Source organism: Rhinolophus hipposideros (genome assembly GCF_964194185.1).
Source record: "Rhinolophus hipposideros genome assembly, chromosome: 4".
Lineage (NCBI taxonomy): Eukaryota > Metazoa > Chordata > Mammalia > Chiroptera > Rhinolophidae > Rhinolophus > Rhinolophus hipposideros.
In genome coordinates this window covers 32617329-32633822 of record NC_138050.1, presented here as the reverse complement: position 1 = coordinate 32633822, position 16494 = coordinate 32617329, and the positions used below count along the sequence as shown (strand labels likewise).

The 16494-nt window shown below is 34.5% G+C and overlaps 1 protein-coding gene across 1 annotated transcript; it reads right to left on the bottom strand.

Annotated features, from left to right (window-relative positions):
* Window positions 1-2252: 2252 nt before the first annotated feature.
* LOC308496689 (translation machinery-associated protein 7-like) lies at window positions 2253-2615 on the bottom strand. The gene has a single exon (XM_081046275.1). The coding sequence runs from the start codon at window positions 2602-2604 to the stop codon at window positions 2410-2412; it is 195 nt and encodes a 64-aa protein (XP_080902401.1). The 5' UTR covers window positions 2605-2615; the 3' UTR covers window positions 2253-2409.
* Window positions 2616-16494: the final 13879 nt, after the last annotated feature.

Genomic DNA, 16494 nt, shown 5'->3' with positions numbered 1-16494 from the left:
AATAATCTTAGGATGCTTTCCAGCTTTCCCTGAGTAGAGATGTGAGACATGTATAAATTTAACCTTCAATGTTAAACCAAGAGTTTTTATTCCTCAGTGACAGGTGCTAAGTATTTGCACAAAATGTTAAGTACTTACAAAAAGAACATAAAAGGAAATCTTTGTATAGAAGAATCACCAAATTGAGATCACAGTCATTTGCACAGGCTACTCATTCTTCCCTTTTTTTTTTCTCTAATAATACTCCACCAGCACTGCCTTTCTATAAGTTGAGATGCCATTTTGCTTGTTTCTTGAACCCACAATGGAATCATGAGAGTAGGAAATATCATATATAAATGAAGTCCACATTGGTCTTGATCTTTACGTCATTACTTTGGTAATTCCAGGTACTATGTTTTCTGAAAGGAAGTTCTACTCTGTTTCCCTGAAAATAAAACCTGGCTGGACAATCAGTTCTAATGCGTCTTTTAAAGCAAAAATTAATATAAGACCCAGTATTATTAAATTATATTATATTATATTATATTATATTATATTATATTATATTATATTATATTATATTATATTATATTATATTATAAGATCCGGTCTTATAATAAAATAAGACCGGGTTTTATATTAATTTTTGCTCCAAAAGATGCATTAGAGCTGATTGTCCAGCTAGGCCTTATTTTCAGGGAAACACGGTAATACTAATGAAAACCTAAAACACTTACTCTTACACAATTGAATTCTTCAATTCAAGTAAGAAAATTATATAATGTGACCAAATGAAGGGTCATAACAGGTCATGAACTTAGAATTATAACAGAATTATGAACTTAGAATTATGAACTTAGAATTATATTTGAGTGCATAAGCCTAAGGTTTAAACTTTTTCCAGGCCAAGTTAGGTGTTATTCATATCATCACATCTGTCCACATTTTGATTTTAACTCTGCCAACAAGTTTATGTAGCAAACCTCTCCTTAGTTTTTTTTTTTTTTTTTCTTTGCTATGAAATTTATGCTGCTACCACTACCATTGGGAGAGAGGGAAGGTCTTGTATATATGTTCCTTCACTAGACCATAAACTGTGTTTTCTATTTTTGATACATACATCTCACTCATTATTTCTCTAATCTAGCATTACCTAAATTTGGACTACACATCCATTTGGCTAAAGAGAGATTAATAGATTATGATGACACCCAGGTTTGGGGAGCAAACTGAACCGAACAGCTCCCAAGTCTCCTAACGTCATGTGTGTCCTTAATGTGTTTGCTAAAGATACTGGTGACCAATTATTGTCATATAGCTCAGATTAATTAGAGAGGAATTAGTATTGGAAGTCCAGGTAAAATGCGTTCTAAACTATTTTCTGAAAGATATGCATTCAAGCAAGGTAATTTTAATTTTTAAATCAGTATTCCTAGGGGGAAAAGGCTAATTTTGAATATATTTTCAAATAAATAAATAAGATATGTAAGTAAACCTCTTCTCTAATCCAATCTGACCTAAATTTGGACTATGCATCCATTTGCCCAAGATAGATAATGATTTACAGAAAATAGATAGGAAACATGGCTTCCCTTGTTTTATATTAAACATTTAAATGAAGCTATGTTACTTTTCCTCAATGCTGTCAATCAATCATTCAGGCTATGGCACAGGTTAATAACTATTTTCCAAAATCTGTGTTTTCATGTTTCTTCATTTCTTTCTATGCAAGAAGCTAGACTACATTACCCTCCCTTGTTCCACTTCTCGGCCTGGCACATAAAACTCACATGCACTTTTCCACGTCATTTTCCACTTCCAGACACCAGGAATTAAGGCAACTAAGACAATCTTGGAAGCCATGTATTAAACATAAAAGTTTCTTCCAAACTGGGTCCCTAAATAATTACATGAAAGATAGCCTCCCCATTGACTGTCGCCCAATTAAGACTGTTCCATAAGCATTAAAAAAACTACTATTATGTGGGGATGTGTGTGTGTGTGTAGCTAGCATTACACTTGCCATAATACACACACACACACACACACACACACACACAATTATGTACGGATCAGAAATATCTAAACTTAAAACAGTATCTCCCAGTTACTCAAATTGTGCCCTTATTGTGAATTATATATATATATATATATATATATATATATATATATATATATATATATATAATTATATATATAATTTATATATATATAATATAATTTACTCAGAAAAGCAATTATTTCAGCTTTTTACTATCTTTTTTTTGTTATTATTATTTTTACAAAAGTTTATTCTTAAATGTACAACAGACTCCAAAACAACACTTCATTCTAGCTATAGGTGGCAACAGGTCTTATGGCAGGGAATCCAAATGTTAAAACTGGAATGGAATTAAGGATCACCATTGCCCCAGGCAGAAGAACAGCTCACTTTTTGCCAGATTTCTTAATTCCACCCGTGGCCAGCGGGCCCTTCCCCGCTGCCTTCGCTTTTAACTCCTCGAGTTTCTTCTGCTCCTCTTTTTGCTTCTGCTTGAATTCCTTCTCATCCTCGTCCATCTCCTTGGCCTGCTTCTTGGGCTGCTTCAGGGGCTTCTTCTTGCCACCTTCGCGGCCGGACATGGCGCCTGCCGCCGCTTTTTACTATCTTTAAGAAAGCACGCCAAATGCTTACATATGCTCAGTTGTAGCTAACAATACCATCGATTGTTAAATATTGTGTAGAGATCCAAAGAAAGGAAACATTTAACAACATCTCTGTTCACTTGTCTACCACACTGCTAGGAGGAGGGAAAGATGGGGATGCTAGCAGTATTCTTTAGAGTTATATAGTTTTAGGAATAAAAAAAAATATGGTATATTATAGCAACATTAAAAAAACACAAACTGGAATTAATTTTATTGACAAGTAGAATCTCTCTGGAAATAAGGTTTATAATGGAATTATTGGCGGACTTTAACCATAATGGCTCAAATGAAAAGTTTGTAGCTATTTAAAATGAGTTTTTTGGTTTGGGATCTGTCAAAATAATAAATTGGCTGCTTTTTATTTGGTTGGTTGGCTGGTTTCCTCACTAATGCTTTATTAAATATTCAAAATCTGTAGTTCAAACTAATTTTCTATCACCTCGCCTAAGATTTTAAACATGCAATGTTGTTAATCTTTTGAAAGGGCATTTGTCACAGTAGCTAGGCAAGCAATAAAGAAATATGCAAAAATGAGCTTCGTACTGAGTTATTTACTTGGAATAAGTGTATCCTATAAAATGCTTGACCTAAAGTATTTAACTATAACAACCCAGGGGAAAATAAAACATGAGCTACACAGAGAGTTTATAAAAATTTCATATGAATGCTACAAAAAGAAAGAAAATTTCAGTGATAACCTGAAAACTGTAAAGTCACACTTCTACAACAAAACAAAAAACTTCAAAAGATATTAAACCAAAGCTCCTGCAATTGTACTTATCATTGGAGAAATAAGCTTAACTACAATATAGTAGACTATTTTTTAATAGCATTTCCCAGCTTACAAACTTTACATCATTTTATTTGCACTCTATAGGTAAAACAGAAAGTAGTATTACTTTATGGATAAATAAACTATTTAATGAATTCTTTAAAATACCATTTATGTAACAAAATAATAATTTTGAATGCTTCAGGTCACTTAACTTCTGACTCACTTAAGGGATGAAAATAAATGATGTTTTCTATTCTAAATTGCAAACTATAATTTTATGGTTCATTTAAACCACATACATATTTATAGGTTTTGAAGAGATTAAGGAACTTAGTTAACTTCTAACAATTTGTTCAGCTAGACCAAAGTCTTCTTTTAGGTTGTTAATCTAGCACTTTTACCTTAACAACCTACAAGGAGAAAACATTTTATCCTTTTAATGTACCACCTACTCATTAAAATTTATATACTAATCAAATTATTGTGTTGGAGTGACCGGTTAGCTCAGTTGGTTAGAGCGTGGTGCTAATAACACCAAGGTTGTCGGTTCGATCCCTTCATGGGCCACTGTGAGTTGCACCCTCCTTAAAATAAATAAATAAATAAATAAATAAATAAATAAATAAATAAATAAATAAATAAATAAATAAATAAATATTGATTTAAAAAATTATTGTGGTCACTTCACACATGATAGTCATTGAATTATGCTAGGTACCGATGTTATCATGGAGTAGATATCGCTCTTACCCTCATTAGGTTGAGTGTCTAGGAGGGAAAGTGAACGTTTTCTAAACAAGATATTGGTGGAATTTATATGACTAGGAATTTATATGAGTAGGCAGACTTCATTTCTTTTATAGCATTTTCCATTTAGAATATAAGTCCTTGTGATGTCCACAAACATTTTTCAAGTTTTGACTTGAAAGCTTGACATTTTAGGTTCGATTTTCTACAGACATCACAACTGCAATTGAGTAGTTAATACTCAAAATCTTGTCTTATGGCTATGAGGACCAGCTAGTTTAACTCTGGGTGAGCTGAAAGAAATATGGTGCCTGTAGGGTAGGCAAAAAGTTTATCTTTTCAATTAACATATACCCCCCCTTTTTTTTTTTCTTTTAAATAAAGTGTGACAAATTGGGGTGACAATTGTTAGTAAAGTTACATAGATTTCAGGTGTACACTTCTGTATTATATCATCTATATCTCACTTTAGGTATTCACCACTCAATGTCAGTTCTCCTTTTATCACCAAATATTTGACCCCATTTACCCTCTTCTAGAACCTCCCAACTCCCTTAACCTCTGGTAACTACTAAACTATTGTCTATGTCTATGAGTTTTTGTTCCTTCATTTGTTTGTCTTGTTCTTTTGCTGTTTTCAGTTTTATATACCAGATATCAGTGAAATCATATGGTTCTCTATTTTTTCTGTCTGACTTATTTCGCTTAGCATTATAATCTCAAGATCCATCCATGTTGTTGCAAATGGTACTATTTCATCTTTTCTTATGGCCGAAGAGTATTCCATTGTGTATATATACCACATCTTCTTTATCTATTCATTGTTCAAAGGGCACTTTGGTTGTTTCTGTGTCTTGGCCACAGTAAATAAAGCTGCAATGAACATTAGAGCACATATATCTAAATGTTTTCAGATTTTGGGAATAGATACCAAGGAGAGTGGTTGCTGGGTCGTATGGTAATTCTATTCTTAATTTTTTGAGGAACCTCCACACTGCCTTCCATAGTAGTTGCAGCAATCTGCATTCCCACCGACAGTGTATGAGGCATTCCCACCATAGCCTCTCCAACACTTATTATTTGTCTTGCTAATGATAGCCATTTTAATTGGTGTGAGTTGGTATCTCATTGTGGTTTTTATTTGCATTTCTTTGATGATTAGTGATGTTGAGCATTTTTTGATATGTCTGTTGGCCATCTGTATGTCTTCTTTGGAGAAATGTCTCTTCAGGTCCTCTGCCCATTTTTAAATTGGATTGTTTGTGTTTTTGTTGTTGAGTTATATGAGTTCCTTATATATTTTGGATATTAACCCCTAATCAAAGGCGTTGTTTGCAAAAATTTTCTCCCATTCATTTGGTTGCCTCTTTATTTGTCGATGGTTTCTTTTGCTGTGCAGAAGCTTTTAAGTTTGATATAGTCCCATTCATTTATTTTAGCTTTTACTTCCCTTGACTTTGGAGTCAAATTCATAAAACGCTCTTTGAACCCGAGGTCCGTAAGTTTAGTACCTATGTTTTCTTCTATGCAGTTTATTGTTTCAAGTCTTATGTTTAGGTCTTTGATCCATTTTGAATTAACTTTGGTACATGGTGACAGATAATAGTCCAGTTTCATTCTTTTGCATGTGGCTTTGGAATTCTCCCATTTATTGAAGAGGCTGTCTTTTCTCCATTGTATATTTTTGCCTTCTTTGTCAAAAATTATCTGTCCACATTTTTGTGGGTTTATTTCTGGGTTCTCAATTCTATTCCATTGGTCTCTGTGTCTGGTTTTCTGCCAATACCATGCTGTTTTTATTATTGTTGCCCTGTAGTACAAGCTGAAATCAGGGAGTGTGATACCTCCTGTATTGTTCTTTTTTCTTAGGATGCTTTCGCTATTTGGGGTCTTTTGTGGTTCCATACAAATGATGATTGTTCTATTTCTTTAAAAAATGCCATTGAGATTTTGATGGGGATTTCATTAAATCTGTATATTGCTTTGGGTAATAAGACCATTTAAACTATGGTGATTTTTTCCAATCCATGAACATGGAATGTCTTTCCATTTCTTTATGTGTTCCGCAATTTCTTTTAAAATTGTCTTGTAGTTTTCAGTATATAGATCTTTCACATTCTGGTTAAGTTTATTCTTAGGTATTTTATATTTTTGTTGTAATTGCAAAATGAATTTTTGTTTTGTTTTGTTTTTTTTAGTATTATTTCTTTGTCTAAGATTTCATTGTTAGTATATAGGAATACAATGGACTTTTGTATGTTTATTTTGTAGCCAGCAACTTGACTGTATCTATTCATTGTTTCTTATAGCTTTTTGGTGGATTATTTAGGGTTTTCTATATATAGCATCATGTCATCTGCAAAGAGTGACGATTTTACTTCTTGATTTCCAATTTGGATGCCTTTTATTTCTTTCTCTTGCCTGATTGCTCTGGCTAGGACTTCCAATACTATTCTGAAAAGCAGAGGTGATAGAGGACAGCCCTGTCATGTTCCTGAACGTAGAGCAAAGCGCTTCAATTTTTCACCATTAATTATGAGATTAGCTGAGTGTTTATTATGTTAAGGTATTTTTCTTCTATACCCATTTTCTTAAGTGTTTTAATCATAAATAGATGTTGTATCTTGTGAAATGCTTTTCTCCATCTATTTATATGATCATATGATTTTTGTCCTTTATATTGTTTATGTGGTATATCACATTGAGAGATTTGTGTATGTTGAACCATCCTTGTGCCCCTGGGATGAAGCCCACTTGGTCATGATGTATAATCTTTTTAATTCATTGTTGCATTAACTTTTCTAGAATTTTGTTTAGGATTTTTGCATCTGTATTCACCAGAGATATTCGTCTGTAATTTTTTATTTTATTTTTTTTGTTATCCTTACTAGGTTTTGATATCAGGATAATGTTGGCCTCATAAAATTAGTTAGGGAGTATTGTCTTTTCTTAAGTTTTTTGGAAGGGATTGAGTAGGACAGGTATTAGATCTTTAAATGTTTGGTAGAATTCAGTAGTGAAGCCGTCTAATCCTGGAGTTTTGCTTTTGGGAAGGTTTCAGATGACTGATTCAATTTCCTTACTGGTGATCAGTCTATTTATATTTTTCAGTTCTTCATGGTTCAGCCTTAGAAGGCTATATGTTTCTAAGAACTTGTCCATTTCTTCTAGGTTATTGAATTTGGTGACATATAGTCCTTCATAGTATTCTCGGATGAGCCTTTGTATTTCTGTGGCATCCATGATAACTTCCCCTCTTTCATTTCTGATTTTATTTATTTGTGGCTTTGCTCTTTTTATCTTAGGGAGTCTAGCCAAGGGTTTATCAATTTTATTAATCTTTTCAAAGAACCAGCTCTTTTTTGCATTAATTTTTTCTATTGTCTTTTTGTTCTCTATTTCTAACCCCCCTCCAATAGAGAAGTGAATTTATCTTACCTTCCCCTTCCCCTTACCATCCCATCATTTGCCTCTGTATGAAGACTCAGTCCTGTCTCTATTCACTAATTTATTTAGTCATTCATTCAACTAATACATACCGAGCACCTACTATGTGCTCAGTATGTCTATTATGCATGCTGAGGGTAACAGTGACAGAATTGTAAACAAAAAAGATGAAAAATCCTGTCTTTGTGGAGCTTCATCCAGAGAATCAACACGTCAGATTGGTAAAATACATACAGTAGTATTTTAGTGAAACTATTTGGTATTAGTGATAGGTGCCAAGAAGACCAAAAAGTAAAGCAGAGATAGGAAATAGAAACTGTAAGATGTAGAAGGCAGGGCAAATGGGGATTTCAGATAGGGAGCAGAAAAGATCTCTGTGAGAGAGCCTTGATTCATACATGTTAGTGAAGACTTGAGATAAAGACTTGTGATGGTTAATTTTGTGTCAACTTGGCTGAGCTAAAGGATGACCAGATCGCTGGTAAAACATTTCTGGGTGCTTCTATGAGAGTCTAAAGGTGTTTCTAGAAAAGATTAGCATTTAAATTGGTGAACTGAATAAAGCAGATGGCCCTCTCTAATGTGAATGGGCATCATCCATTCTGCTAAGTGTGTAAATAGAACAAAAAAGCAGAGGAAGGGTGAATCGATTCTCTCAACTTGAGCTGAGACATCCATCCATCTTCTCCTGTCCTCAGACTTCAGTGCTCATGGTTCTTGGGTGCTCGGTCTCAGATCAAGACTATACAGTTTCTATAAATATAGATAGATGATAGACAGCTAGATAGATAGATAGATAGATAGATAGATAGATAGATAGATAGATACACTTGTAGATATAGGTTTAGGTATAGGCATAGATATAGATATAGATGATATAGATATAGATATAGATATAGATATAGATATAGATATGTAGATATAGATGTAGATATATAGGTATATATCCTATTGGGCCTGTTTCTCTGAAGAACTCAAATACACTAACTGCACCACTAACTGGGTCCCACTGGGAACTCACCCTCCTTACCTGCAGAGCTCCTGCTGTGCTCCAGAAGCTCCCTAGCTCTCTTTCCCTTGCAGGCCTTTTATCCCGATGACTAGGGCTTATAGCTCTTTTGTCCTGCGTCCCAGCTCTCTTCACTAACCTATGATAGTCAACAAGTAAAAAATAAGTGTTACAATACTCCAGGCACTGTTCTAACACATGCTAGATATATAACATATACTTAATACTTACAACAACCATCTGAAGTAGCTATTAATATTCTCACTTTACAAAGGAAATAACTGAGATTAGATACCTCATGTAAGGTCATGCATCAAGGAGAAGGCTCAGCTGGCCTTGGAACCAGGAACCAGTCAGTGTGACTCTGAATTCTGCTATATTGTCTTTCCATCCAGGCATGATCCAGTGCAAGGGCCTGGTCTGCTCTTTATCCTTATTGCTGAATTGTGACACAATGCTTTTCCTAGCATCCTTCTCACTGTATAGACCTGCCGTCCTGACTCAGGCCAGTATCTTGCCCCATAAATATATGGTCTAGGCAGACAGCCTGACCCTGGAGTCTAAATTGAATGCTAAACTGGAGTCTAAGCTGCAGGAGCTCCCTGGTGACTGAATATCTCTTTTCAGTAGTTTCTGAAACATAGTAGACTATAGTGATCTTTGGATGCTAGAACTGGCCTGGTTTTTTGCATTTCCTGAGCTAGACCTTAGAACTGGGTTCTATTTTTCTACCTAAAGATTGTAAGAGAGTAGAATAGCAAGGGTGTGGTAGGATGTGCAAGGCTCTCTAAAATAGAGCTAGGTGAACCAGGCAAATAATAAGTGCTAATGCTATTTGAGCACTGTTTCTAGGTACCATTCTAAGTGCTTTACATGTATTATTAGGTTGGTGCAAAAGTAATTGTAGTTTAAAGGGTTGAAAATAAGTGCAAAAACCACAGTTACTTTAGACCAACCTAATAACTCTTTAAAGAGATATATTGACCTTCCTCAGCCATTTTCACAAGGATGATCCCAGGTCATAGCTTAAGAGAGCTTGCTTCCTTAAGGAGATTTGAAGTGGAGAAAGAAGTCCGAGGTACTTTCAGCTTCTTTGAAATTTGTATAAAGTTAAAAGAAGAAAAATAAATTAAAACATGGAGCAATACTGTTTGCTAAGTTCTGAAAAAAATCTTGAGACACACTGTCCCTTTGTTCTGGAAATACATTTGAATGAGTTATTTAGTTATGCAAATGCAAAGCAGCTGATATCTGTGGCTCCTAGGAGAAAAACTGCTCAGCATAAAAATGGGAAAGATGTCATCTATGTACTAGGCTGAGCTGCATCTATGCAAGTTGCTACTGTTGTCGTTCTTGCTATTATTTGGAGGAAAGGTATGTTAAGTATGAATTGTGACTACTGTGCCACTTGAAACTATTGATTGTTCAAGCTAAGAGTTGTTGTTTTCTTAAGTGGATGGCAAAAAAGTTGAAGCTAAAGACACTGCATGTGATAAGAGCCGTTATGGGATTCTGACTGTGAGTAAGTAATGCTGGGTGTGTGCCCAGGTGACAGTATAGCACTCTGCAGGGCAGAGAGTCTCTCTGCCTACCACACAGGGAAGATGCCACCACAGACATGTGGTGATAAAACAAATGGCAGCTTTGGAAGCATAGGGAGACCCTGGAGAAACTTTGTCATGGGCCTTGCGGTCCTCAGGGAATGTGACAGTGGCAATGACCTTGTTCCTTCGGGCAGCTTTAGGGACAATGTGCGATGGCTACATGAATCTGAAGCAGGAAAAAAGACCCGTGATATTAACGATGCTGATGGTACCATAAAGTCAAAATAGTTGGAAAATAATTTTGGTACTTTTTTTTGCAGATGACAACTAAATAGTTAATGAGATATAATTTATAAAGAGCCCTAAAATTAACATGAAAAAGACAAGAAAAACCAAGAGCAAAATGGGCAAAGGATATGAGCAGGAAAGTCCTTAAAAGGCAATTCCAAATGGGCAGTAGGTATTTTAAAAGGTGCTTGAACCCACTAGTAGCCAAAAATGCAAATTAAATTTAATTAAAAATGAAGTATTATTTTATAGACCTAAGGAACACAAAAATTTAGTGAAAGCTTGAAACTTTCTGCAGAAAGCTGTAAGGACATTCTCATATAATGCTGGAGGAAATGTACTGCTATCTCTATAGCTGGCAGCATCTATTAAAATTTAAAGCATATCCTTTCTCCTAGCAATGCTATTTCTAGGAATCTTTATCATAACAATGAGAGCAACAGTTGACAAAGATATATGTACAAGGATGTTTATTGAAACATTGTTTATACTGACAAAAAGAGAGAGGGCGAACAATTTAAAAATGGGCAGAGGACCTGAAGAGACATTTCTTTAAAGAGGACATACAGATGGTCAACAGACATATGAAAAAATGCTCAACTTCACTAATCATTAGAGAAATGCAAATAAAAACCACAATGAGATACCACCTCACTCCAGTCAAAAAGGCTATCATCAGTAAATCAACAGACAACAGGTGCTGGTGAGGATGTTCAGAAAAGGGAACCCTTGTGCACTGTTTGTGGGATTACAGATTGGTGCAGCCACTATGGAAAACAGTATGGAGGTATCTCAAAACTGGAAATGGAACTATTACACCTTATGATCCAGCAATTCCACTCTTAGGTATCTATCCAGATAAATTATATATATATATATATATATATATATATATATATATATATATATATACACACACACACACATGCATATATATATATATATATATATATATATATATATACACACACATGCATATATATATATATATATATATATATATATATATATATATGTATATATGCACCCCTGTGTTTATTGCAGCTCTATTCACAATAGCCAAGACATGGAAACAACCAAAATGTCCATCAGTAGGTGACTGGATCAAGAAACTGTGGTACATTTATACAATGGAGTATTACTCTGCCATAAAGAAGAAGGAAATCTTACCATTTGCAATGATATGGATGGACCTAGAGAACATTATGCTAAGTGAAATAAGTCAGATGGAGAAAGATAAATATCATATGATCTCACGTATATGTTGAACCTAAAGAATAGAATAAATGAGCAAACTAAACAGAAATAGTCTCAGAGATATAGAGGAAAAACTGATGCTTGCTAGTTGGGAGGAGGGTGGGGATGAGGGAGAAGGTGAGGGGATTAGAAAGCACAAATTGGTAGTCACAATACTACCACGGGGATGCAAAAGAGTTTGGGGAATATAATCAACAAAGTCGTAAAGATTTTATAGGGTGTCAGATGAACACTTGTCTTATTAGGGAGACCAGTTCATGGACGGTGTAGATGCCTGACTACCACGCTGTACACCTGAAGGTGAAACTGAATAATATTGAATGTCAACTATAAATATATGGTGAAACTGAATAATATTGAATGTCAACTATAAATATATATATATATATATATATATATATATATATATATATATATATATATAGAGAGAGAGAGAGAGAGAGAGAGAGAGAGGGAGAGAGAGAGAGAGAGTCACAGGATGTGGAGTACAGCATAGGGAATAGAGTCAATGAAATTGTAACAGCTATACATGATGTCAAAGGGGTAATAGATTGGGGGAGGGGGTTATCACTCTATGAGGGGTGTAAATGTCTATTACATTGTTTTGTACACCTGAAACTAAAAGAAAGAGAGAGAGAGAGAGAGAGAGAGAGAGAGAGAGATTGAAAAGTGAACATGCACCAGTTTGGGGAATAATTGAGTAAAGGATGTCAAACCTTAAATACATATAGTCAATAAAAAGAATAAATGTGTTTCTATACCCATTTACTTAGAATAATTTCCATTAATATTATTGAATTAAAAACTAGTGTTTAATACAACTTTCAAAACAATTAACAAAAATACTCTTTATGTACAAATATATGCATATACATTCATATATACAGATTATGAGTATTGAGAAAAGTAGAGAATAATACACGTCTAGTTGTTACCATGAGTTATCCAGACAGTGGTTAGGGCTAGGGAAGGATAATACAACTGGAGGGAGAAAGATTGGGGGTTGGGTAAATGGACAAAGAAAAAAGGCTAGCATTGATATCGCATCTGTTAAAATAGTATATTACGTCTGTGTTGATATTCATGAAAAATTGTAAAAAAGAAATCTAACCATTTAAGTAAGCTCAATGCCTCTCTTTGAGAATTTGATGAAAAGAAAGTACCCAATTCCCACAAAAACCCCACATAGATACAAACATTTGCATGTAGTTTTAAGGGGATTACAAATGCCCTAAAACTCATCCATGGATACCAGACTAAAGCTGTCTCAATCAATGTGTGGATGTGTGGGCCAGGAAACCTGGCCCAATCAAGTTTATTCCACCAGCATGACATCTGGAAAAATCAAATGGCACAGCTTTGGCCCAAATTTGACTGCTACAGTCAAGGCAAATGTAGCCTATCTATGTGTATTCAGGAATTAGCTGGTTTGACCTGTTCCATTTGATCAGCATGTGTATCAGTCCCTCACAAATTATAATGTAGAGCCCATTTGTTTTTTCTTTTTGGCAGAAGAATATTTGGGCTTGAGTTTTTATAAAAGAAAAGTTTTACATTTCTGGGGAAAATCATTCTAATGAACCAAATTAAATTAATCAATTCCTTGAGAGAATATATTTGCAAATGATGTATCTGATAAGGGGTTGATATCTAAAATATATAAGAAACTCATGCAACTCAATGATAGAAGAATAAACAATCTGATTGAAAAATGCACAGAGGACATGAAACGATATTTCTTCAAAGGAGACATACAGATGGCCAACAGACATATGAAAAAATGCTCAGTATCACTAATCATCAGGGAAATACAAATGAAAACCACAATGAGATACCACCTCACACGTCAGAATGGCTATTATCAACAAGTCAACAAACAACATGTGTTGGTGAGGATGTGGAGACAAGGAAACGCTTGTGCACTATTGGTGGGACTACAAACTAGTTTAGACCCTATAGAAAACAGTATGAAGATTAGTCAAAAAAATAAAAATAGATATTACCATGTGACTCAGCAATTCCACTTCTGCGTATTTAACCAAAGGGAAAAAAAAGACTAATTTGAAAAGATATATGCACCCCTGTGTTTATTACAGCATGATTTACAATAGCCAAGATATGAAAACAACTTAGGTGTCCATCAACAGATGAATGGATAAACAGGATGTGATATGTATTATATATGTATTATATGTATTATACATACATTTATATATGTATGTATTATATACATATCACATCTTATATATATATATATGTAGTATACACACACACACACACACACACACACAATGGAATCTTATGTAGCAATATAAAAGAATAAAATCTTGCCATTTGTGACCACATGTATAAATCTAAAGGGTATCGTGCTAAGTGAAATAAGTCAGGCAGAGAAAGACAAATGCCATGTAGTTTCACTTATATGTGGAATCTACAAACGCAAAGCTAAACAAACATAAACAGACTCACAGAAACAGAGACCAAAGGGATGGTTATCAGAAGGGAGAAGGTGAGGGGATGGGTAAAACCAGGACAGGGAATATAGTCAACAATATTGTGATAAGTTTACACCATGACAGATGATTACTAGAATTAGTGGGGTGAGCACATTGAAAGGTATAAAAATGTCAAATCACTGTATTGCACACCTTAACCTAATTATTACCAATATAAGATAGCATGCCAACTATACTCAATAAAAAATGAATATAAAAAATAAAATAAAATAATCCATTTTCGGGGGCAACTTAAACATTGAACAAAACGTCCAGATAGAAAAGGGAAGAGAGTTAACTGGTTTGGAAATACAGAGGCAATCGTAAAAGTTTGAGTAGAACTGTACTTTGAAATCCAGTTCTGCCTTTTTCTAACATATAAGTCTGAGCTATAATATAAAAGTGTTTTTAAAAAGCAGAAAGTTTTTAGAAAAGACATCTTAAGAGGGGCATGCAGTTAAGACTTTCTTTCAATCACAGCCTGTCATGAGCATCAAGTATAATAACATGGGGTGCCAGGGCAAGTGGCTATATTTTTTCTTTCCATGCTTATTCAGTCCTGAGGCCACCCCTGATGAAAAGTTGCCAAGCTACATGGTGACTTGGAAATTGGCGATTATAGAAAAGGTACCAAATGAGTTCAAGAAACTCATTCATCTTATTGATTGTGCTTGCAATCTGGAGAGAATGCATTTACTTTGAGTACAATACAAATAAAGTTCTATATAGCACCTTTGACGCAAACACACCCTGAGGCTCTTTTCAGCAAGTACAAAATACTAAAGTGCACAAGTACACTGTCAGAGAAAACAAACCCATTTGAAAACAGAGAGCTAAAGTTTAGGTTGACGTAATCCTTTAAATGTAGGCTTTTGTCTTCTAGGTTAAATCATATTCAAGAACTGGGGAAAATTATAGGTTCACAGTCAGGTTCTAGAGGGTTTCAACTTTCATCGGCATGAGGGTTGTACTGGATGATAACAGGAATAAGCTCCAGATTTTTTATTAGTGAGATTTTAAATCTGCATTTCATAATAAGTGTAACTATTCTGATCTAATATTGACTATCTTGATGTGCAAATTACTCTGGAAGTTATTTATACGAGGTTGTGTTATCTGGTTTGGTTCACTTCCTTGGTCAATTTAGCAAGATGAATAGCAAAGGTATGCTTTCTTTTCCTTGTGTGGCCATGGTCCAGCTGACCATTACCCAGATGATGTTCTTTATATCTTCATAGCTGCTTACCAATTTGTAATGGCAAAACAGGAGCCAGTGTTTTCTTATATTTCCATGCTTCTGAAACCAATTAGGAAAATGTTCAGAAAGACACTATTTCCTAACAGTGACACAGTATATTTTCAACATTCTGCGGAGACACTGTTAAACTCCCGGTGGCTCCTCAAAAATGAAATTTGGTGTAAGACACACCGTTCACATTTCAGCATTCAGATAATGTCACAAATGTATTTGATTGTTAGGCAAAATCTACAGTTTTGTACCTGAGGGTTTTATCCTCCACTCATCAAGCTACATCTTTGTCAACCTTCATTTTATATTGTGTTATTTGTATATAGCTAATAAAAATGGACAATTGGTAAAAGTTTTTAATGGCTCTCCTTTACTCAGAATGATTTAATATTTTACTTGATTTTTTAATAATCATTCAGGTAATGAAGAAATCCATGTTTGTGCTACTCAGATTCTTTTATGGGTAAACCTTCTGGTGAAGGCTATGAATGCTAATTTGTTCATGTTTAAGCAGTCTGGAACTTGAGAACACATAAGTGTGTTCCTAATAAGTGCATTCCAAATAGTAAGAGTGTTTATTGTGGGAACAAGCATTAGAAACAAATATGTATCTAAGATATAGTGATTTATTTGCATTCAATTATTTGTGGTAATAAAGGAAGTAAAGAATGAGTCCAAAAGGGTTCCATGAGCTGTCCACTGATCATCACATTATTGATTTTATCTGTGATTTCAAGTAAATATTGGGTCATCTGATGGATTCCTGAGCCAGAGACTTGCTGCAGAAATTCCTCTTCAAAAACACAACTTTTCTTTGCATCATCTGAGCCCTGAAAATCTGTGAATAGCATATTTGTATTAGTTTTCTATTGCTGTCTAACAAATTACTACAAACAGTAGCTTAAAATACAAGAATTGTTTTTCCTCACAGTTTCTGTAGGTCAGAAGTTGGAACACAGTTTAGCTAGATTTTCTGCTCCAGATTTCACCAGACTGAAATGAATGTGTTGTCC

What these genes read in the sequence shown, in the direction of transcription:
- LOC308496689 (XM_081046275.1), bottom strand. Translation starts at nt 2,604, where the DNA reads ATGTCCGGCCGCGAAGGTGGCAAGAAGAAGCCCCTGAAGCAGCCCAAG.